Source organism: Canis lupus, chromosome 13, assembly GCF_048164855.1.
Source record: "Canis lupus baileyi chromosome 13, mCanLup2.hap1, whole genome shotgun sequence".
Taxonomy (NCBI): Eukaryota; Metazoa; Chordata; class Mammalia; order Carnivora; family Canidae; genus Canis; species Canis lupus.
In genome coordinates, this window is record NC_132850.1 from 36631716 (window position 1) to 36655847 (window position 24132).

Sequence of the window (24132 nt, forward strand, 5' to 3'; positions counted from 1 at the left end):
CCCATATCGGGCTCCCTATATGGAGCCTGCTTGTCCCCTCTGCCTGTGTCCCTGCCTCTCTCTCTCTCTCTAACGAATAAATTAATAAAATCTTAAAAAAAAAAAAAAAACTTTTCTCTCTCCATACTTCCATCTGATTATTCTCTAAAGCATTTTCTCTTTCTTGTCCTACTATCCTTTGCAGTTTTCTTAATGGAATTTCCTACTCCCGCTCCCGTTGTAAACAAAACCCCCAAACATTAGTGTCCTTTTCTCTCCTCCCTGAACTACTGCATTCACAGCCTTCTACCATACCCAAGCCCTAATAACTCACATGTCTATATCTCTGGATCCATATTTCTGACTACTAGATATCTTTGCCTGGATGTCCTGCAGGCATCTCAAACTTAAAATGCCCAAAGCTTATCTTCCTCTCCAACACCTACAAAGTCTACTCCTCCTCCTTTATTCTCTATCTCAGGGAGTGGTACCATTAACCACCCAGGAACCCAAGCCAGAAACCTGGGTGTCATCCTCAACTCCTACCTCTCCACATTTAATGGACCATCAAGTTCTCTTAATTCTGTTAAAAATGTTTCTGCAATTCAACCTCTCTCTGTAGCCTCCCAACAGCCTTAGTTTGCTAGAAAAAATATTCTAGTCTATGCTGGTATTGAATTATATTTTTTTACTTAGATTCTTAGTTCTCTTAAATTCTTAGGTTTTCAACATTTGTCATTCCTTTGTCCTATTCAACTTCCTCTTGTAGAGAAAACCAAATGAAGAAAAATGATGAAAACAAGGAGTGTCATGGGCTATTATTTTAAGTATTTACTTAGTTACCTCAAACTCTGGAGTATCCTGGAAAAACAGTCATCCAGTAAATATCCATTGCCATACTGTTAAGATACGTATTGTTTTTATACTACTACCTTAAAGTTTTATCTTCTTGCTTCTTTTCAGGAAAGAAGGGATGGGCCTGGGTGGCTCAGCGGGTCAAGTATCTGCCTTCAGCTCAGGTCATTATCACAGGATCCTGGGATTGAGCCCCATATTGGGCTGGGGGGCCTACTTCTGCCTCTCCCTCTGCCATTTCCTTTGCTTGTGTTCTCTAACTCTCTCTCTGTCAAATAAATAAATAAATAAAAGGTAAGTAGAATACAATCCCTTGGGCAGCCCCGGTGGCTCAACGGTTTAGTGCCGCTTTCAGTCCAGGGCCTGTTTCTGGAGACCTGGGATCAACTCCCACGTCAGGCTCCCTGCATGGACCCTGCTTCTCCCTCTGCCTGTGTCTCTGCCTCTCTCTCTGTGTCTCTCATGAATAAATAAAATCTTAAAAAAAAAAATACAATCCCTTTCAACAAAGAAGTTGTATTTTATCATTGCATTTTAGTATTTTATTTTTTTCTGAACAAATTTTATCTTGACACTGATAATTCTATAGATCCACTTATGCCTCCAGCACTCCTTTGTGAAAATTCATTTATCGATCCTACTGTTCTGTTTCTGTCCTCCAGGACCCTGTGTCTCCTGTACTGGGTCTGAGGTAGTAGTCATGGTCCAAGTGTTCCTAGAATTTAGGGAGGAACTGGGAAGATTTAAAACAAACTTTAAAGGCATTTTTGATGTGGCAGATCTTACTTATAAGGATGTTGAAAAGCTTCTGACAGTAAGTTTGCACCTCAAAAGGGTGAAAGCTCTGATTTCTCCTGAACTTAGTCAGCCACATTCTTGCCTCTAGTCTGAGGATCTTTTGGACTCTTAAATTTCTCAGCTTTGTGATACACTAGTTTGGAATAGAAAATAATAAATGGCTTAAGGAAAGTACTAGCACCTAGTTTTATTCATGTTTATTTACATGTCTACCTCATTGAATGCTACTTTCTTGAGGGTATAGATTTGTGGCATTCACTTTTTTCTTTAAAGATTTTATTTACCTATTCATGAAAGACACAGAGGGAGAGAGGCAGAGACACAGGCAGAGGGAGAAGCAGGCTCCATGCAGGGAGCCCGATGTGGGACTCGATCCCAGGACCCCGGGATCAGGACCTGGGCTGAAGGTGGCGCTAAACCGCTGAGCCACCCAGGAATCCCGGCATTCACTTTTTTAAATCTTCCATTATGAAAAATTACTTCTAGTGTACAATCAATAAATATTTACTGACTTGAAATTTCAATTGGGAAGGCAGAGTACAGGATTATTAAACTTTTGGTGCCTGATGGCCTGGGTTTAGATGCTAACTCTCCCATTCACTTGCTGTATGATCTGATGCAAGTTCACAAAACTAATTCCCTCGAACTCAAAAGCGGATGAAACGGCATAATAAAGGGCTTGGAGCTCTTAAAGTGCTGTTTATACAATGATTATTTCCTGAGCTCAGAGTATGCTCTGGGGTGCTGGCGATAAGAGTACAAAACACGCAGGGTTCCCTTCTTTACGGAGCTCGAGGTAGTTGGGAAGATAGAAAACAATTTATCAAACAAATAGATTATGACAAACTGCCACGGAAAAAGGTTAAGAATTCAACAAGGGGTTGTAAAAGCAGAGCCTGATTTAGATTGTGGAGTGAGGGGTCTCGGAGGGAGTGGCATTTAAGCGGAAATCTGGAAGGATGCGGAGATGCCCTACGTCCTCACCTCTTTCTCCTTCCTCAACTCTCTGGAGTCCGGCGTCCATCTCTACCTGAGTAGCTTCGCTAAAGCCAACAACGGACGTTTTTCAGTCATCCGACTCGACCCCCGCCCCCCGCCCCCCGCAGCTCTCTGCAGTTAATCCGCTCCCCTCGCCTTCTCTAACGATAAACCCGTCCATCTCTTCCTGCCTCTTCGAGGCTCCTTTGCAGGTTCATCTCCTTAAGGGCCCGGACAGCCTCGCCGCGAGCTCTAAGGAAAAAACAAACGCAATCCTTTTGAGTCATAAAAAAGGAGTGTGTACAAGCGAACACATTTGGGAGCCCTCTCCTCGCTTCCGGGACGCTTCCCGATACCACGAACAGAACTTTTTGGTTTCAGCAGAGACGCCCCCCTCTCTCCACGGGGCTGGGCCTGTCCACAGGGCAAGAACAGTCTCTCAACTTGCCCCAACGCGGGGCACATTTGCCCAGGGAACGCCCAACGCGCGGGCCGAAAGAGGAGCTCGGGGCAGCATCCACCGCGCCGCAGGCGCCACAGCGCTGCGCCCCACCCGAGAGGACCCCAGCGCCCTTTCGCGCGCGATCCGCGCGCTAGAGTCCTCCGACATCCCAGCATTCCCTGCGCCCCTCCCATCGAGAGCGGCTTCCGGTGTCGCTGGTGTAGGTGGGTGAAGAAGGAGCGGGCCCTCGTCGCTCGGTCTCACTCGCGCGCGCGCTCTCTCGGGCAACATGGCGGGCGTGGAGGAGGCAGCGTCCTCCGGGAGCCACCTGAATGGCGACCTGGATCCGGACGACAGAGAAGAGGGAGCTGCCTCTACGGCTGAGGAAGCAGCCAAGAAAAAAAGACGGAAGAAGAAGAAGAGTAAAGGGGCTGCCACAGGTAAAGGGAGTTGTATGTGTTCCCGGTCCCCGTCAGGGATGGCCGAACGGCTCGGCCCAGGCCCTGCTGGAGTGACAGAAACGGGGGCCTCGGCACACCGCCCTGGACTGAATCCCAGGACAGGGCGTGTGTCAGAACGGGCTACGGATCCCCAGGGTCGGGGAGAGGCGGCTTCTCTTCCTGTGGGACGGGGGAGCTGTTGAGGGTGGGGTGGGGTGAGAAGGGTGCCTCAGCCCTGTCGTGAGGTAGTCGCGGGGCCGCCGGGCCTCAGCCCTGGGAAGTGCTAGAACTCAGGCCGCCTCACAGGTCGTGCAACCGACTCGAAGCCGCGCACAGGACTCAGCCCCGCCACCCTCCCCGCCGTTCGCCCTCCTCAAAAACCTGGTTCTGACCCACACTGTCGCCTCTTGGCTGGAGGAACCTGGAGCGTATTTCCAAGGACGGGGATGGAGTGGGCGAGTCTTAGTGCCTTGACCGCACTCCCCTTCCCCCTTCCCGGTTTACAGAGGGATTTTTGTTGCCGGCTGCACTTTTGAGATGTGTGTCTATGTGTGTATGCCCACGCGGTCACGTCACTGAGTAGTAATGCAGAATGTGTGGTCGTGCTTCCAATCTTCACCTGCCTAAACCCATGGCATCGTCAAGCTTCAGGGCTTTTAGGCCTGAATTATGATGCCATTTGCAGGCAGTTCGGATAGAATATTCTGTAGATGGGAATGGAACTTCTCTAAATCCACTGGTAAGGCAAGGAAAACAGCTGAAAGTTTATACTTGGATTACATTATGAGTTAGGACCTTAAATATTTTGAGAAGTCAGTGTTGTTCGTGGTCCTTCATTTTAGGAAAAACAGTGTTTGTACCTGTTTTTAAAATCAGCCACACAGAGATTGAGAGACAAATGGAGAGAGGCCGTAAGTGATGAAGATGAAGTTGAGAGGGGTTGGAAGTCTCTATCTTTCTGAAATTGTGATTAAGTGGGAATTGGAAAGGGAAAGTTGTGGGTGCTGGACTCTTGCAGAGACCGTTTAATCCCAGGACATAGTCTGGTGGCTGTTCTTGGCTTTCCGTGAAATCCAGGCACTTCCGTTTGTCCATTCAGGTCCCGTGATATATTATTAAACAGTTGTAGCTCTCAATATGAATCCTCTACAGTAGCCAGAATATCACTTCAGTATATGCTAACTGGTAATACTATCTCTTTCTACACACACCTACTGCTACTACAGCTATATTGTATTCACTTTGGGGGTGGGGGGGGAGGCAATGGGGGGGTTGGGTTGGTCTTGTGCTTAGCTGTTCAGTAATTTTGTTTTTTAGTAATGGAAATATCTTTTCTTATTTATTTGATTTTACCCAGCCTAGCTTGACAACATATTTTTCGTGAAGACTTGAAGTTTCCAGTGTCCATAGAAATCCTCCTCTTCCTAAGAACTTCCTAAGAACTTACCTATTTTAAGTATCTATTTCGTTAGTAAACCATTTGTTATAGTAGTCTAATTGTTAAATACTTTAAAAAGTTAAACAACTTATGGATAGGGACAAACTCACAGTTTTGTTTATCCTTTGGTTGCTAGCACAGAGACAGTGTAATGGATATTTTGTTGAATGGACAATGCTACTTACAAATGAAAGATTTTTCTTTGTCGTTACATAAATTCTATTATGTTCACAATAATGTTTCTGGTTTTGTTTCTCAAGTACTTATCAGGTAGGAAAGGACTTCTATGTTCTCCAGAATCCTTAAAACATATTCTAGTTGGAAAGTACCTTTATTAGATTTAATTTGTTATATTTGATCAGCAGGGCAACAAGAACCTGATAAAGAATCAGGAGCCTCAGTTGATGAGGTAGCAAGACAATTGGAAAGACAAGCATTGGAAGAGAAAGAGAGAGATGATGACGATGAAGGTAAATGGTAAATTTGATTTTTGTGGTTGGAAAAGCAAGAAGATACGACATTCTTTGAACAAAACTACTTAATTTGTGCATAAAGTTTGTGATTATCTGATGTTTTACTTAAACATTAAAGCCTCAATAGCACAGATAAAAAGGAAAAGGTATTTACTAGCAGTTTTTAAAAAGTTGGATAGGTTGAATGGCTGCTCAAATAACACATCTCAAGTTTTTAAAAATGTACTTGGTAAAATGCCAAATAGGAGGTATTAAGATGAAATTGAAGGATTGTTGGGGGGGTGCCTGGATGGCTTATTTGGCCAAGTGTCTGCCTTAGGCTCCAGTCATGATCCCAAAGTCCTGGGATCAAGCCGAATCTAGGGCTCCCTCCTCAGTGGGGAGCCTGCTTCTTTCTCTCTCTTCCTGCTTCTGCTCTCTCACTCTTGCTCTCCCTAAAATAAATAAATAAAATCTTAAAAAAAAAAAAAAAGAAATTAAAGAACTGTTTATTTAACTAACATTTATTGAACAATTAATACTTATTGTACTTGTGAAGACAATGGTAGTCATTATGTCATTTGCTGAGAGTGACACAGCTGATATGTGTAGAGTGGAACCAAAGTTTCAAATCCAGAACCTGATTTCAAGTTTGGTTCCTTTTACTCTGTATGAAAGCTCCCTTTCTTTATTCTCAAGGAGTATATTGGAGTGCTGCTAAACTCGATTATAAATTCCCTGACCCTAGCTTCTTGTGGTCTGTTGGTCCTGTAAGATTTCTTTAAAGATAGTAATTTTTAGAATTCTAGAAATTGATGCTATCAGACAGTGGAGGGAATATTTGCTAATTATTCTATAGCCTCTTTCGGTAGAAGGGGAGATGGGGCTTTGTCATTCTGAATTATCTACTATTACAGTTTACTGCTCTTCCTTAAGCACTGCCAGTTTGGGCTTGTACCTTCCAATCCTTAGCAAAAAAATACCTGTTATACTTTAACTGTCACTTTAGGATAATGCATAATCTCTCTACCTTCAAGGAGCTTATATAGTCAGAATTTGGTGGGAAAAGTGCTAAGGTTCAAGGGAATAGTTAGCTTTTCTTTAAGCAAACCTCTTGTCCATTTTATCTTGGTTTGTGCTTCAAATTATGAACATATTTTGAACTCTTAGCAAGAAAGGGACTTGTAAATTCAAGGTTATATAATAGATTACTGTAGGCCTACTGTGTAGAGTATTACAGTGTTAATCTTGAAATGCATTCCTTGTTCCATTGCTCCACTACAAAGCTGTATGAATCTCTTGCCATTGAAGAGAAAATTTTGCTTGTCAGATTGGAAATCGTCAATGTTTTATTTATTTTATTTTATTTTTTTTTTTAAAGATTTTTTTAATTTTTATTTATTTATGATAGTCACAGAGAGAGAGAGAGGCAGAGACACAGGCAGAGGGAGAAGCAGGCTCCATGCACCGGGAGCCTGACGTGGGATTCGATCCCGGGTCTCCAGGATTGCGCCCTGGGCCAAAGGCAGGCGCTAAACCACTGCGCCACCCAGGGATCCCGGAAATCGTCAATGTTTTAAAGATGATTTTACGGGACTCCTGGGTGGCTCAGTGGTTGAGCATCCACCTCTGTTCAATGCATGATCCCGGGGTCCTGGGATTGAGTCCCGCATCAGGCTCCCCATAGAGAGCCTGGTTCTCTCTCTGCATGTCTCTGCCTCTCTCTGTCTCTCTCATGAATAAATAAATAAAATCTTAAAAAAAAAATAAAGATGACTTCAGGACTATTGGTTTTCTCCAAGTGAATTTTTCTAATTCACTTTAATAATCAGTGTGAATCAATACTGTTAATCTGTTGTGAGAGTTCTTTTTTTTTTTTAATATATTTTTTAAATTTTTATTTATTTATGATAGTCACAGAGAGAGAGAGAGAGAGGCAGAGACACAGGCAGAGGAAGAAGCAGGCTCCATGCACCAGGAGCCTGATGTGGGATTCGATCCCGGGTCTCCAGGACCGCGCCCTGGGCCAAAGGCAGGCGCCAAACCGCTGCGCCACCCAGGGATCCCTGTTGTGAGAGTTCTTTGAAAGGATGGAAAGGTAGTATTTCAGAATCTTTGTTCTGAAGGAAAACTGATGGTGGAGGTGGAGAGACAAAGCAAAGAGGGGAAAAGATATACCAGTATCTGCTATAAAGTTTTTTGAAATTTGGAGTTGGAAATCCGGGCTGAGTGCTGAAGGCAGGCTTCTTGGAAGGAATGGGACTTGAATAAAAGCAAACAGAAGAGACCACTTTGGGGCAGAACAATGCTGAGAATGTATTCAAAGTGTAGGGAATAATGCAGATTGACCATATGATTTGTTGAAGGAGCCTTGGAGCATTTTTAAAAGAATGTTTTAGGGGTGCCTGGCTGGCTCAGTTGGTAGAGCATGTGATTCTTGATCTTGAAGTCGTGAGTTCAAGCCCTACGTTGGGCATAGAGTTTACTTAAAAAATAAAATGATTAAAAAAGGGAGAAGAATGTTATAAAAAATTAATTTTGTCTTCATATATATGCAGGGTTGTTAGAAGGGGAGGAAACATCTAGGAAAAGGTTTGGAGATCATTTTGGAAGGCACTTAACAGCCCAGGCATATGGTAATGATGATTTAAATTGATGGGGTGGGGTGCCTGAGTGGTTCAGTCTGTTGATTTCAGCTAAGGTCATGATCTCAGAGTCCTGAGATTGAGCCCTGAGTCAGGCTCCATGCTCAGTGTGGAGTCTCTTTGTTTCTATCTACGCCCTCCCCCCACCCCGTATGTGTGCATGCGCTGTCTCTCAAATATCTTTAAATGAGTGAGCATAAATGAGAATGGAAGGGAAGGGTTCAATGGAATAGTGATTGTGGAAGCAGAATTCAAAGGACTTAAATGACTTTCGGTAGGGGAAGAAGAAAAGAGAGGCATTAGACTCTAGAGGTTTTAGAGGTTTGAACTTGGGGGACAGAAAATTGGTGCTGGGGACGCCTGTGTGGCTCAGCGGTTGAGCGTCTGCCTTTGGCTCAGGGCATGATCCCGGTCGAGGGTCGAGTCCCATTTCAGGCTTCCTGTGAGGAGTCTGCTTCTCCCTCTGTCTAGGTCTCTGCTTCTCTCTCTGTCTCTCATGAATAAATAAATAAAATCTTTTTTTTTAAGATTTATTTATTTATTATTTATGATAGACATAGAGGCAGAGACACGGGGAGGGAGAAGCAGGCTCCATGCTGGGAGCCCGACGCGGGACTCGATCCCAGGACTCCAGGATCGCGCCCTGGGCCAAAGGCAGGCACCAAACCACTGAGCCACCCAGGGATCCCTCTCCACCCCCACCCCCCCGTTTAAAAAAAAACATTTTATTTATTTATTTATTTATTCATTCATTCATTCATTCATTCATTCATTCATGATAGACATAGGGGGAGAGAGAGGCAGAGACACAGACAGAGGGAGAAGCAGGCTCCATGCAGGGAGTCTGATGTGGGACTTGATCCCGGGGCCCCAGGATCACGCCCTGGGCCAAAGGCAGGCGCTAAACCGCTGAGCCACCCAGGGATCCCCAATAAAATCTTTAAAAAAAAAATTGGTGCTGTTTACTGAAATGGTAAAATAGGGAGGAAGAATGGGTTGATAGATTTGGGGAGGTGGGTGTAGGCAAAGAAGAAGGTATTGAGTTAAATTTAGATGGTTTTAATTTGAAATTGGAGTATTGGTGTGAATAGTTAATCCTGTGGGCATTTGCCAGTGTGCTAGAAGTAATTCAATAAAGTTTTAAGTCACATTCATTTGTTAAGGCATAAATTCACCATTTTCAAAAAACAGACTTTATGTTTTGGAACAGTTTTACTTAGATTCACAGCAGAATTAAGCAGGAGGTACAGAGATTTCCCATATACCACACATGCATAGCTTTTCTTATTATCAGTATCCCCCACTGGAGTGGTACATTTGTGACAATAGATGAACCTACATAGATACATCACTATTATGCAAAGTCCATACTTTTCATTAGGCTTACTTATGATATTGTACATTCTATATATTCACCGTTTATAAGTATATAGCTTGGTGAGTTGACAAATGTATGCATTTGGGTAACCAGAACCAAGATATAGACCATTTTCATTTAACATTTCCATCTCCACCAAAAAGTTGCCTTTTACCGTGTTGTAGTCCATTCTCTTGCTCCACACCCCAATCCCTCACCACTACTGATGCACTTTGTGTTACGTAGCTTTGTCTACAATATTATATAAGTGGAATTATTATAGCGTGCAGGTTTTTTTGACTTGTTAACCTTAGCATGATACTTTTGAGAGTCATCCATTTGTTGCATATGTATCAGTAATTGATTACATTTTATTGCTGAGTAGTATTCCAGATGTGTTTAACCACTTAATAGTTGAGGGATATTCCGGTTGTTTCTAGTTTTTGTATTATGAATAAAGACAACATTTGCATAAAAGTCTTTGGGCGTAAGTTTTCATTTCTCCTGTGTGAATACCTAGGAGTAGGGTTGCTGGTCATATGGGAAGTGTATATTTAATCTTACAAGAAACTATCAAACTATTTTCCAGAATAGCTGTATCATTTTGCTCTCTTGTCAGCACTGGTTGAGAGTTCCAAGTCCTTTGTATCTCTGAAGCACTTGATATTGTTAATTTTTAATTAGTCTTTCTAACCGGTATGTCGTGGTATGTTATTGTGGTTTTAATTTGTATTTCCCTAATGACTGATAGATATTGAACATCTTTTCATGTTTTTGCCTTTCATATATCTTTGGCAAAATGTTCATATCTTTTGTCCACTTTTCAGTTGGGTTATTTGTTCTCATATTGAGTTGTAGAAGTTCTTTATATATTCTTCATACGAGTTTTGTGTTTTTTTTAAAGATTTTATTTATTTATTCATGAGAGACACAGAGATAGGCAGAGGGAGAAGCAGGCTTCCTGCAGGGAGCCAGATGCAAGACTCCACCCCAGGACTCCAGGATCATGACCAGAACCAAAGGCAGATGCTCAACCACTGAGCCATCCAGGCTCCTCTCTTCATACAAGTTCTTTAGGAAAAAAAAAAGATTTATTTATTTGAGAGAGCAAGCTTGTGCACAGGAGCAGCAGAAGCAGAAGCGGGAGGAGAGGAAGATAGAAAGGGAAAGGTAAACTCCCCGCTAAGCAGGGGCTTGATCCCAGATCCCGGGGACTCAGGGATCAAGACCTGAGCCAAAGGCAGATGCTTAACCAGCTGAACCACTCAGGCACCCCTGTTTTTCATACAAGTTCTTTATCTGATATGTTTTACTAATATTTTCTTTCATGCTGGTATTATTTGCAGCAGAAAAGATTTTAATTTTTATAGTCTCATTTATTTTATTTCTTCCTGGATTATGTTTTTTGTGTTTTATCCAAAAAGTTAAATAATTGTTGTCTGTAGGATCATGATAATTTTTTTCTTATGTTCTCTTTAAGAAGTCTATATCCATTTAGAGTTAATTTTAAGAAGTTTATATCCATTTAGAGTATATAGTTCAAGGTAACAGTTGAGATTCCTTTTTTTCCTTGCATATAGATGCCCAGTTTTCATTCAACAAACATTAATTGATTGGAGCATAGGGCTAGTACAGAAATAAATATGAACAGCCTCTGCCTGTTAAGAATATCCTGGGATGCTATGAAAGAAAGACATAAAAACATAAATTGTGCATTGGTATAATGGATGGGAACATAAGCGTATATAGTTTGGTATTTGGATCCACACTGTTAGTATCCTGATAAAAGAGTGTAATAAACAGTGACTATTATCCTATACTAAATACAGACCTTGATTGAGTATCAAAGGAAGAGCTTCATCTTATCTCATTTTATTTTATTTTATTTTATTTTAAATTTATTTATTTATGATAGTCACACAGAGAGAGAGAGGGAGAGGGAGAGGCAGAGACACAGGCAGAGGGAGAAGCAGGCTCCATGCACCGGGAGCCCGACGTGGGACTCGATCCCGGGTCTCCAGGATTGCGCCCTGGGCCAAAGGCAGGTGCCAAACCGCTGCGCCACCCAGGGATCCCTCTTATCTCATTTTAAAGATGAAGAGACCGAGGTAGAGAGAGGCTAAATAATTTGCCCAAGATCACACAGCTTGCAGGATTTTTAGTATGTTTTTAAAACTGGTTATACGCCTTTTTTTTTTTTTTTTAAGATTTTATTTGAGAGTGAAAGAGCGCACGTTCATGTGCATAAGTGGGAGAGCAGAGGGAGTGGGAGAAATACATTCCCTGCTGAGCAGGGAGCCTGATGTGGGGCTCTCTCCCAGGACTCTGAGATAGTGACTTGAGCCAAGACAAATGCTTAACTGACTGAGCCACTCAGGCACCCCTAAAATTAGTTATACATCTTGAAGCATTTGTTTTAGGTTGAATCTAGTGTATGTAGCAGTATGCTAAGCATTGTGTGTTCTTCCAGAGTAAAGACTACCTTGTTTTTCTGTCCCTGTTACCTAGCACTTATGAACTCAGGAAACATTTACTGAATGAATGAAAGTTACTATTAAAATTGTAGTACAAGTTATGTGAATTAGATTGTAAGACACATGAGGAAATTGAAAGTTGTGTTTTCTAAAAAAATTTTCATGTTATTTTTGTTGGACTTTTGAATCTAGAAGCCAATAATGAGTAAGTCATTCATGTTTCCACGGTGTTCCCATGTTTCTTATACCCAATTTTATAAGATTAAACATAAGGAATTGCAATTTTGTGGGGTACCTGGCTGGCTCAGTTGATAGAATGTGCAACTTTGCGTATTGGGGTTGTGAGTTCAAGCCCCACATTGGGTTAGAGATTACTTAAAAATTTAAAAAAAAAAAAAAACTTAAAAGAGGGAATGCTTGTAGCAACAAGGGGTTTAGCGTCTGACTCTTGTTTTTTGGCTCAGGTCATGATCTCAGGGTCATGAGATTGAGTCCCATCTTGGGCTCTGCTGAGTGTGGAGCTTCCTTAGGATTCTCTCTCTCTCTCTCACAGAAGAAGAAAATAATAGAAATAAGTTGCAATTTTGTAAGTAAAAAATTATCATATTGGTAGTTTCCTATCAGTCCATTAAAGCCCTATATCTTCTTATCTCCGTCTTTGCTAAACTACTGTTTCCTATTTCTCATTTAGGTGGAAAAAAAACAGGATAAAATAAACTAAAAGAACATTCATTTGTTGAATAGAATGAATATTTATCACATGCTTAGCCCTGTGCCTTAACTTAGGAAATGGTATATAATCTTTAAAGAGCTCACAGACAACTGGGGGTCATTGAAACCCCTAATCGTTTTTGCAAAAAAGATAAAAAAGGTTGCAATTTGGTTTGATAATTAGAAGAATATACCAAAGAAAAATTCCTTTATGTCTCCTGCTTATCGGTCTGGGAGTAAAAGAGCTCTTTGAGAAGAAAATGTAAGCAGTCATTTGACATTATTTTATGGGTGTGGATTTCATGATCTACAATTATTGACACTAGCCATGAGTTACTGCCACTATGTGAAACATCTAAAAGAACACTATATGGTGAACATACTATTAAGCTGTCAACTTCCATTTGTCTGCCACAGCTTCCTTATTTTATAGCAGTGTGATTTGTGGGTAGATGGGAGTACTTAATGAATGTTCTAATTATTGAGCAGTATTTTTAGAAATTCAGACACTTCAGTCTATTTTTGATACCTTTATTTAAAACATTTTAAGTCACTGTTTATTTAATTTTGGCCATAATAGCATTCTTTATTTTTTCTCCAAGTTCAAGAGTATAGTATGGGCTTCATAAGATTGTTATAAAAATTGACAGGGGCACTGGCGTGGCTCAGTTGGTTAAGTGTCTGACTTTGGCTCAGGACATGGTCTTGGGGTCCTGGAATCAAGCCACAAGTCTGGCTTCATGCTCAGAGGGGAGTCCATTTGTCCTTTGCCCTCTGCCCCTCCCCCTGCTTGTGCTCTCTCGTCTCTCAAATAAAAGAATCTTAAAAAAAAAAAAAATCTGGCAGGCAGATATTGTGTTTGTTTTTTGTTTTTAAGTAGGCTCCATGCCCAGCATGGAGCCCAACACAGGGCTTGAACACATGACCCTGAGATCAAGACCTGAGCTGAGATCAAGAGTTGGACACTTAACTGATTGAATCACCCAGGTGCCCCTTTCTTGAATTAGTTCTCAATCCCCATTTTTGGGCATCAGGTTCTTTTGAGAATCTGAGAACTGTGAACCTAGTAAAAGTATATATACGTTCTGATTTTTGCATATAATTTGACCAGAAGGAGAACTCCTTTTCTCTAATAATAACTATGCAGGAAAAGATATTTTAAAATATGACACCGCAAATACTCCTCCCTGGATTGGGAATTAGGTGACAAATTCTTGGTCTAGTTCTTTTTTTTTTTTTTTTTTTTTTTAATTCTTGGTCTAGTTCTGCTGTTTACCGGTTGGGATTATCTTGGGCATGTCCCTTAAACATTCCTTGTTTTATCTCATAAAGTTGCTTTAAGGGTCACATGAAGTCATGAAATACGGGTGTTGAACTGCAAAGCATATGTAAGCACACTAGTATTATTTTAGGTGAAGTCACATGGTCATTATTATTAGTATTAAATTAACACTAGTTCTTAGCTCTTGAAAGAGTTAATACAGTTTTTATTCTTAAGAATATCTTATTCAACAATTCTTTTATTAGAGTAAATTGAAGTCAAGTTTCCTTAGTGCTTTTGATTACACAAATTCTGTTACATTAGCAATATTCAGAATTATTTTCTAAGAATATTGTGCCAGCTTCATTATGTGCTATTTAAGATGCTTTGTGTATTTGTACTTGTCTGCTTATACTTGCCTTGTTCCTCTGCTTATGAAGTTTAAATAAATACTTTAAATGGTCTTTTCCTAGATGGAGATGGGGATGGAGATGGAGCAACTGGAAAGAAGAAGAAAAAGAAGAAGAAGAAGAGAGGACGTTAGTGTCTTAAGTTGATCTAACCTGACAAATTAAAAATGTGTATTAACCAGCAGGTTTGAAGAGTGGGTTTGAAGTTCCTTAAGATCCCATTGTATGTCAAGGAAATACATTTAGGCTTTATAAAGCTAGAATTTAGTGAAGCTCACAACTGTTTTTTCATTTAACAATCCTTTTGGTATTTTCTTTACCTATTATTGAGTTAAGGGATGTTGATAATAAGTTGATTGCATTTTACTGCAGTTTAGGAATAAGTTGATAATTTAAAACTTGAATAACAAATAACAATTCCGTCAGGGTTGAGTAAAGTGGTACCACTCTACAGTAATAGGATAAACATCGTTTGCCAGCTTTGAAGCTAAGAGATTCTTGATGAATATTTATTAAACTTTGTGCATGTCGTTAAATTTTATTAATAACATTGTACTGTTTCGTATTTACTTAAAATATGATCCTGCTTGTGCTTTGTTTTTATAAATGGCAAACCAAGCCTCTTCAGGGACCTGAAATTCTATTAAGGAGACAGGGAGACTGTAAAGTATTAGAGAATAAAGGTTGGGTTGAGAATCAGAGCAAGTTCTAATTCTGGATGCCCTCTGCGTTATTAGGGACCACTGAGTATCTGGTTATACCTTCCTTTAAGTCTTTCAGGTTGAAATTTTATGAATCAGGATATTGGGGGCTTTACTCATTTTTATCTCTAGGTTGAGAGAAGTTCTTAAATATTTTTTAAGAAAACTTTTGGCTCTATCAGCAATATTCCTGATGTTTCTCCAGGTGAGGATGGGGGATAGCCTTCCTTCTATTCAGGCAACTACTTTTAGATTTTTCTTGTCATAGGATGTCAGGTATGTCCCTTGCATAGTCCATATTTTTTTTAAGACTTTATTTATTTATTCATGAGAGACAGAGAGAGAGAGAGGCAGAGACACAGGCAGAGGGAGAAGCAGGCTCCATGCAAGGAGCCTGACGTGGGACTAGATCCCTGGTCTCCAGGATTACACCCTGGGCTGAAAGCGGTGCTGAACTGCTGGGCCACCGGGGCTGCCCGTATAGTCCATGTGTTCTAGGAATCTTCCAGTGATTGTGATGTCCTATTCCTTCCATTCAAAAATTGTTAACAGTGTGCTTGTGAGACGTGGTATTACCTGAGAATGGCTTCAGAGAACCATTTCTCCCAGTCTCTTAAATTACTCCCTAATGAAGATAGGTAAGCAGGGAGGAATGTTAAAGGGCTACTGCCTATTTGCCCTTGGTAGAATTCTTCCACTGACACATGTTTTAGTATGATGCCATCAGCTTTTATTGTGCCTCCTCTGAGGATGTTACTGAACTTGCTGTTCATTTTATTTCTTTATGAGTACTCTCGGGAGAATCTTTTGTCTGGTCTTGGTATCAAGAATAATAATATTTTTCCTGAGTACCTAATGTGTTTATCTCATAAACATGACCCATGCAAATAAACTAGTTCTTTTGTTTTTTTGTTTGTATTTTGGCTATTAGAGGGCTTAGAGCCAAATCTATGGTTTTGTATTAGCAGTATTTCAGGTTCTATTTTATGTTTTTTCCATGTTTTTATTATTCTCTAATTTATTGTCTCTATTTGTGTATTTTAAATACCCTCGTAGGCTATCATAAATCACTTCTGGAATAAACCAAATAATGTAATTATGGGCTATTTATTGCCCTCATTTTCCTCATCTATAAAGTGAGAGAGTTATAAATGATAGTTAATGATAGCTGCAGTACAGATTATTATAATTCTACATAGTTTTAGATAATAACTTGGACATAGTGCATTATAATTTTCAAAGGTTATCCAAGATTTCATCTGGTTCTTCATTTTGTAGATGAGGAAACTGAAGCTTGGCACATCAAGCCATTTGTCCCAAGTCACAATTAATAAGTGGTTAAGGCTGGACTCCAACCCTCTTGTTTTGAGTACAATTTTTTTTGTCTAATGATCTTTTCAAGTCCTTAATAATTTATGGATAATATAAAAGGCATCTTTATCAGAATTGTAGATGAGATCAAGCTGAAGATAATGCGATACTACTTTGGTTGATAAAACTCAAGATTTCAAAAGATCAGGAAGACTGAGAAATAGGCTAGTATTAAGTTGAAATTTAATAGACATATATAAAGTTAGTACAGGTGATAGGATCTAAGGATTTTGAGTGCTAGTGTGATATAACACAAAAAGCAGGGAGTCTTAACTAACAGCTGTAGGATTTTTAGAATCATAGTTTTACACTAATTTATACCTTATTTAGACTATTAATAGAAGTCCATTCTATTACCAACCTAAAAGAAACATTGACAAATTCTGGGTTGGCAAATAGGGGTGAGGGGGTTAAGAATCATATCCCTTCCTTTTTTTTTTTTTTTTTTTTTTTTAAAGATTTTATTTATTCATGAGAGACACAGAGAGAGGCAGAGACATAGACAGAGGGAGAAGCAGGCTCATAGGGATCCCAATGCGGGACTCGATTCCCGGACCTGGGATCATGCCCTGAACTGAAGGCAGATGCTCAACCTGTGAGCTACCCAGGCATCCCATTAAAGTGGTCTTCTCTTCTCTTCTCTTCTCTTCTCTTCTCTTCTCTTCTCTTCTCTTCTCTTCTCTTCTCTTCTCTTCTCTCCTCTCCTCTCCTCTCCTCTCCTCTCCTCTCCTCTCCTCTCCTCTCCTCTCCTCTCCTCTCTTCTTTTCTCTTTTCTCTTTTCTCTTTTCTCTTTTCTCTTTTCTTTTCTTCTTTTCCTTTCTTTCAAGATTTCATTTATTTATTCATGAGAGACACAGAAGAAGAGGCAGAGACACAGGCAGAGGGAGAAGCAGGCTCTCTACAGGGAGCTCGATGCGGGACTTGATCCCAAGACTCCAGGATCATGACCTGAGCCAAAGACCTTTGCTCAACCACTGAGCCATCCAGGTGCCCCTTTAAAGTGGTTTCTTATAGAGGGAAAGGAGTCAGTAAATATGAGAAGTAAAATTCTTTCAACTGCAAAGAATAAAGCTAGAACTAACAGATGAAAGTAACAAGGAGGTATTGAATTAATGTAGGAAGAGCTTTATAATAGTTACAGTTCTTTCAAAATGAGTGGATTTTCACTTGGGAGATAAAGACTGTCTCCATTCTTAGAAGCTCACTGCCATCTGTCAGGGGCATTATGGAATTCCTGGATTTAAGTGTAAAGCAAAATTAAGATGACCTCTAAGATTTTTTTTTTTTAAGATTTTATTTATTCAGGAGAGACAGAGACACAGGCAGAAGGAGAAGAAGCAGGCTCCATTCAGGGAGCCCAATGCGGGACTCGATCCCGGGACCCCAGGATCACACCCTGGGCCTTCGGCAGGCACTAAACCACTGAGCCACCCAGGTGTCCCCCTCTAAGATCTTTTTTGATTTTAAATTCTAAAGTTCTCTCTTAGGAGGAACTGAAAACATGTTTTCTTAAGATTACTTGCCCATAGAACACTTAAACATTATGTAAAGAGAGAAAAACATTTAGTGCTCATGAGATGCTGTGTGTTTGGGTTAAAAGAAGGAACCGAAGTATGGTTCCATAGGTAAATGATTTGACTCAATGAACAGTTATACTTGTATTTATGTAGTTCTTTTTTCCCCCCGTTGCAGAACAAAGAGAGCAAAATGTGTTGAAATTTAAGATCCACAATCCATAAGACCAGTTATAATCAAATGGAAACCACATATTTCACCTCAGTAGTTGAAATGCTGCAGATACACATTGAATATTCTATATCACTGCATAAATTAATATACTCTGTTTCCTGGCATTTTTTGGAAACAACATTCATTACTAAAAGGCAGTTACATATAATAAGAACTCTAAATAGTTCTTAGGTACTTAAAAATTGTTTTATAAGACAAATCATTTGTTTTTAAAAATCATCTTGGAACACTGGTGTCTTTTAGAATATAGTTTGGGAAGTAATGTCCTTAAAATGTATGCTAAGCACTAACTTTTTAAGTATCTGGAAATTTGTATATGGCTACCTATATTCTTTAGCACTGGATATGTTTATCTTAACTTTTATACCTAATATACCCTTGAAGTAAATTTTTCACTTATTAATACATAATATCTTTATATTTTACTTCATTGCTATAGAGTCTCTTTTATACTTTATTACTTCTTTGATTTTTATTTGTGAAAACCGGCCTCTATTTGCTATTCTTTTTCCATTATAGTAAATAAAGACAAAACATTAGAAGTATGCTTTCTGCCAAGACATACACTATTTAAATACGTATTGGAATTTTGAGAGTTGAATATTTCTATTCCTAAGCAATAGTAAATTGGAGAGGAAGTGGCCAGCATGGTGAAATATTTTCTGTTTTTAACTATAAGGCTGTGATAGCAAGGAGGTTCCTTAAAATTAGGACATAAAATAATCATTAGGAACTGAGAAAAACTGTAATGAAATGATAACTGCTTAATTTTACTTTTAACTACAGAAGTTAATACTTTATTTGTATCTCACAGCAAAAGTTCAAACAGACCCTCCCTCAGTTCCAATATGTGACCTGTATCCTAATGGTGTATTTCCCAAAGGACAAGAATGCGAGTACCCACCCACACAAGATGGGTAAGGATCATAAAATAACTTCCAGTTTGACTTTTGAAAGTTATAGCTTAGCAATAAAGCAGATTTTATTTTTCTCAGAATTTGCTCCACTGCCTTAATAAAAGCTTATGAATTTGTTAACAAAAAATACAGTAGAAGCCCTCTTATCCAAAATGATTGGGACCAGTAATAGTTCAGTTAATCAAAAAAGTATGTTAAAATGGGGATCACAAAACATTAAAATTTTCATTGATAAAAGTTACCTTTAAACAAATACTTGCTTTTCATCATTCTGGATATTTGAAGATGGATTTTGTATCGTACTCCGCTTTTTTCTTCTCATAAGCCATAATGCATTGTCTATGAAATACTCCATTTTGAGTTTCTGTGAATAAAAACTAAGTAATCTGAACCTGGATGTTTACATTTTTTCCCTGAAACCATTTGCAGTTCTTACCTACACTTAATTTGACAGAAGTGTTTTTTGATGACTTGCCTTTATTGAGACTTTTCTGAGTAGTCAATTTAGTTTTCATAGAAACAATTCTTTGTACGTACTATATAACTAATTACATAATTATAGTAACAAGTAAAAAAGATTTACACTGGTTTGGAAACAAATATCCTGATTGTTGGAAGTGTTCTTAAAGGATACTTTAGAGCTGGTCAGTAGATATTCATCATGGCATTATGCTGACTGGTTAAGAACACAGAAGCTGGGATTCACTTCAGTCCCAGCTCTAACATTTATTAGCTTTGTGACTTGGGCAAGTAATTGATCATGTCTTTGCTTTCATTTCTTTATCTATAAAATGAGCACTTCATAGGGTTGTTGTGAGGAATAAACATATGTAAAGCACTTAGGAGAGTAACAGACACATAGTAAGCATTAAGTGTTAACTACTGCTATTATTCAGAACAGGAACCTGTCAGCCCCTTATATTCAGCATACAGTGGGCATTGGTCAGTATATTTTACAGAGGGATAAAGAGCATCAGTTAATCCAGTGGTTGCAATAGTTGGTTAAGAAAGCTTCTACTGTAGCCTTGTTTCATTGACCTGTAAAGATATCATTGTTTTCTTTAAATTTTAGGACTTTAGGGAAGAATGTGATATTGTTATATTTTAATCCCCCTCCTTCATTCCCGGTACTTAGGGGAATAAATGTAAAGTTCTGAAATATTATGTCAGGAGCATCTTTTCTTTGAATTTAAATTAATTACTATCTCTATCTTAAAGCATCTATTTTTGAAATGTCACAGACATGTAATTTCACATTAATTATCATAAATTTTCATAGTACATATAATACATTTATTTTTATATACAATTTTTTTAATTTTTTTTTTTTGTGCTTGTTCCTTCTTCTTTCCCTTCCTTCCAGACCTATATAACCACCCAGCAGGTAGCCTTCCATATTTTAATATGCTCATATATGTGGTCATCTGTGTCTGTTTATAGAAGGGGACTGTTTTGGTCTTGTTTGTTTTCCAGAATGGAATCACAGGCACACTTTCCTCACCTTTCTCCTTCAGGACTATTTCTTGAAAGGTCCTCCCAAGTCCATCAGAATAGCTATTCTTTTGAATGGCTTCATAATATGCTATACTTTAATCTACCATTTTCTAATTGATGAGCATTCATTTTGCCTCTAATATTTTAGCCGTATTACAAACCATTCTGTAATAAACATTTCTGAGTGTATACATGTATATGTATATATGTGTATGTATGTGTATTATTTTCTTATGGAAGTTTTATTATGGGATAGTTTTTTAGGAGTGGAATTGCTGAATCAAAGAATATGTTAATATTTTAGTTTATGATTCCTGGACTGCTAATGATTTTGAGCATTTTTTGATTGTTGGCTTTATTCTTTTACTCTTCCAGAAGTTTTAAAATTTTGTATATAGTCTGTGTTTGTTTTATTTTTTTTTTAATTTTTTTTAAATTTTTTTTAATTTTTTATTTATTTATGATAGTCACAGAGAGAGAGGCAGAGACACAGGCAGAGGGAGAAGCAGGCTCCATGCACTGGGAGCCCGACGTGGGATTCGATCCTGGCTCTCCAGGATCACGCCCTGGGCCAAAGGCAAGCGTTAAACCGCTGCGCCACCCAGGGATCCCTGTGTTTCTGTTTTATACTATTTTATATTTATAGGTTCCTAGCAGTCTCATAGCTTTTTTTTTTTTTTTTTTCCAAAATCTTACTCTGTGGGTTTTTTTTTTTTTTTTTTTCTTCTTACTCTGTGTTTTATTACATCGTTTGGTTAGTGTGGAGCTTTTTTGTGTAAGGTTGAGAGTGCTAATTTTATTTTCTTTGAAATGGAAAGCCCATTGTGCTAGAATTGTTTATTAAATAATTCATTCTAGGGGCACCTGGGTGGCTCAGTTGGTTAAGCATCTGCCTTTGGCTCCAGGCATGATCCCAGAGTTGTGGGTTTGAGCCCCTGCTTAGTGAGGAGCCTGCTTCTCCCTCTCCCTCTGACATTGCCCCACTTGTATTCTCTGACTCTCTCCATCTCTCTGCCAATTAAGAAAATAAAATCTTTTTTAAATAAATGAATCATTCTACTGAATTGAATGACTACCTTTGGCATATACTATATTCTCATATGAAGGAACTATATTTTCATAATCCACCAATTTCTTTTATTCTACTGATCTGTTTGTGTATTCTTAGCTAGTACTATTTGGATCTAATTATCAGCAACTTTAACTTTTTTTAAAAGATTTTATTTATTTGAGAGCAAGAGAGCACATGTGAGAAAGAGCATGAGGGGTGGAGTGGGGAGAAACAGAGAGAAGCAGACCCCCTCCACCCCCCACTGAGTGGGGAGCCCGATGTGGGATGATGGTGGTACTCAGTCCCAGGACCTGGAGATCATGACCTGAACCAAAAGCAGACTCTTACCCGTCTGAGCCACCCAGGCATCTCTGATTATCATCAACTTTAAAATATATATTGATAATTTAAGGCAGATCTCTTTCTGCCACACACACCTGAACACAGTTCTTTTTTATATTTAGCTATGCTCAGGCTTATATTCCTAACATACATAACCCACAGAAAAATGCTTTTCGTTACAAGTCTGATCAGAATTGCATTTATGCATTTATTTAAGAAAATTGACAGTTGTGTCATATTGTCTTACCTGTTGTCATAGTATGTTTTCCCACTGACTCTGATTTTTTTCAGATAGGTCCTGTCCCTTTTTTGTTAAACTTATTAAGTGTTTGATGGTTTTGTTACTGATGTGAACAAGATGTTATCACACCTGTTTCCATTTCTATGTGTTTATTGCTAAAGTGGAAGAAAGTCATTGATTTCCTATGCTTTTAGTAGATTGTTAATATTTTTATTAACCATGTGAATGTGGTGGAACACTTGAAGTAATATTTAATACAAGAAAAATTGAGATTTTACAAACCTTAAAAACTATCTTTCCATCCTTACTATCATTTTCTATTGCAAATTAAATATTATGGAGGTGGAATAACTTCTGTTTTTGAAACAATAGAGAAAGATGGTAATTATATGTTATAGTATTTCTTTGAGTAATGCTTAAATATTGAAAAGCAATGTATGCTGTGGAGAAGTAAAAAAAATTATTGTGATTGTTTGGTCTTCAGTAATTTTTTGATATTTTGATATTTTTTGACATTCATATAACCAGTTTTGATTATTTGCAAATAGATCAGAATCAGTATTCTTACAGATTTGGTAAAGTATTATAGTTTTATACCTACCTTCATTTTAAAAAATTTTTTTCATTTAAATTCCAGCTAGTTAAAAAAATAAATAAATAAATAAATAAATAAATAAATTCCAGCTAGTTAACATACAGTTTCACGTGTACAACATAGTGACTCAGCACTTCAATACATCATCTGGCGCTCATCACAGCAAGTGCGCTGCTTAATCCCCATCACCTGTTTCACCCATCCCCTCCCCCCACCTGCCTCTCCTTTGGGAACCACCAGTTTGTTCTCTAGAGTTAAGAGTCTGTTTCTTGGCTTATCTTTCTCTCTTTTTTTTCCCTCTTCATTTTTTTTTAATAAACTTACTAAAAATTGCATTAATTATCACAAAGAACTCACCTGTGTAACTACCACCCATGTTGAGTGCAGTATTTAACTTTTTATTTTGAAATAATTCCATATTAAGAGAATAGTACAAAGAACTCTTGCATACCTTTTATTCAGGTTTTCTTTAACATTTGTCTCATCTATTGTTCTCTCAGTGGAGTATGACAATTACGCATATACTGTGTAATATACCAGTAACATTAAATTTTCTCCTTGCAAGATAGATAGAGGGCAAATGTGGAACATGTTATTGGTGAATCTGTATTCATACTACTTTTTCTGAATTATTTGAATATTTTGTGTATTTTTCTTTTTAAGATTTTATTTATTTGAGAGAGAGAGAAAGCGCATGAACCAGGGGGAGGGGCAGAGGGAGAGGAAAAGGGAAAAGCAGATTCCCTGCTTATTGCAGAGCCACCTGAGGCTCAATCCAAGATCACCACCTGAGCCAGTCAGATGTTTAACTGACTGAGCAACCCAAGCGCCCAGTAATTTGTATATTTTTGGATGGAATACTGGACAAGTAGATAACCTATCCTTTTCAGATAACATCTTGAGGCATGTAATGTCAGATTTCATCACTTGGATAAGGTATTATCCAGTTTCTCTAGTGTGATATTACTATTTTTTTCCTCTTATAATTAATAATTTTCCCTTTTAAAAAACTGACATTCTGTGTGCATTTCCTGTGCCATTAAACATTTTTAAAACCAATTTTGAATGACTATAATGCTACTCTATTGTACCTAGCATAATTTTATTAGTGATTTCTCTATTTTTGAATATTTCCCTAGTTTTGAATTTCTTACCATAGCAAATTTTTTTTTACCATAGCAAAAATTTTATGATGAACATTTTTGTATATTAATCAGATCTGATTTTTCTCTTACTCTAGATCTCTAGATGTAGAATGAAGAATTATTTTCAAATTCTTGATACCTATTTCTAAATTTAGTAGGCAGTTATTTGGGACAGTTCTATAAGCAGTACACATCCATTATAGAAGAGGTAGGAAATACAAATAAGCAAAAAGAAAAAAATTAAAATATTCTTCTAAATTCTACCAATGAATTTTAAAACCACTAT

At 38.4% G+C, this 24132-nt stretch overlaps 2 protein-coding genes across 22 annotated transcripts in view; one reads left to right on the forward strand and one right to left on the reverse strand.

Annotated features, from left to right (window-relative positions):
- The window catches only part of LOC140602893 (uncharacterized protein C3orf20 homolog), a 125925-nt gene extending 122792 nt beyond the window's left edge, over window positions 1-3133 (reverse strand). For 17 of the 18 annotated variants that reach the window (XR_012005861.1, XR_012005871.1, XR_012005864.1 and 14 more), the window contains exons 1-2: window positions 2617-3133; window positions 912-1102 (exon numbers count right to left, since the gene is read on the reverse strand). The gene's annotated coding sequence lies outside the window, so the exon portion shown is untranslated. The remainder of the gene's footprint in view (window positions 1-911; window positions 1103-2616) is intronic. The other variant, XR_012005860.1, reaches the window with a different exon arrangement.
- A 107-nt stretch (window positions 3134-3240) lies between these two features.
- Window positions 3241-24132, forward strand: part of METAP2 (methionyl aminopeptidase 2) — a 35174-nt gene continuing 14282 nt past the window's right edge. Inside the window, exons 1-4 of one of the 4 annotated variants that reach the window (XM_072773150.1) lie at window positions 3241-3492; window positions 5296-5400; window positions 14304-14369; window positions 18876-18978. In XM_072773150.1, coding sequence (XP_072629251.1) covers window positions 3342-3492; window positions 5296-5400; window positions 14304-14369; window positions 18876-18978 — 425 coding nt within the window. In that variant the 5' untranslated portion in view covers window positions 3241-3341. Of the gene's footprint in view, window positions 3493-4252; window positions 4404-5292; window positions 5401-14303; window positions 14370-18875; window positions 18979-24132 lie in introns of those variants that run through there. The other 3 variants (XM_072773148.1, XM_072773152.1, XM_072773151.1) reach the window with 3 other exon arrangements.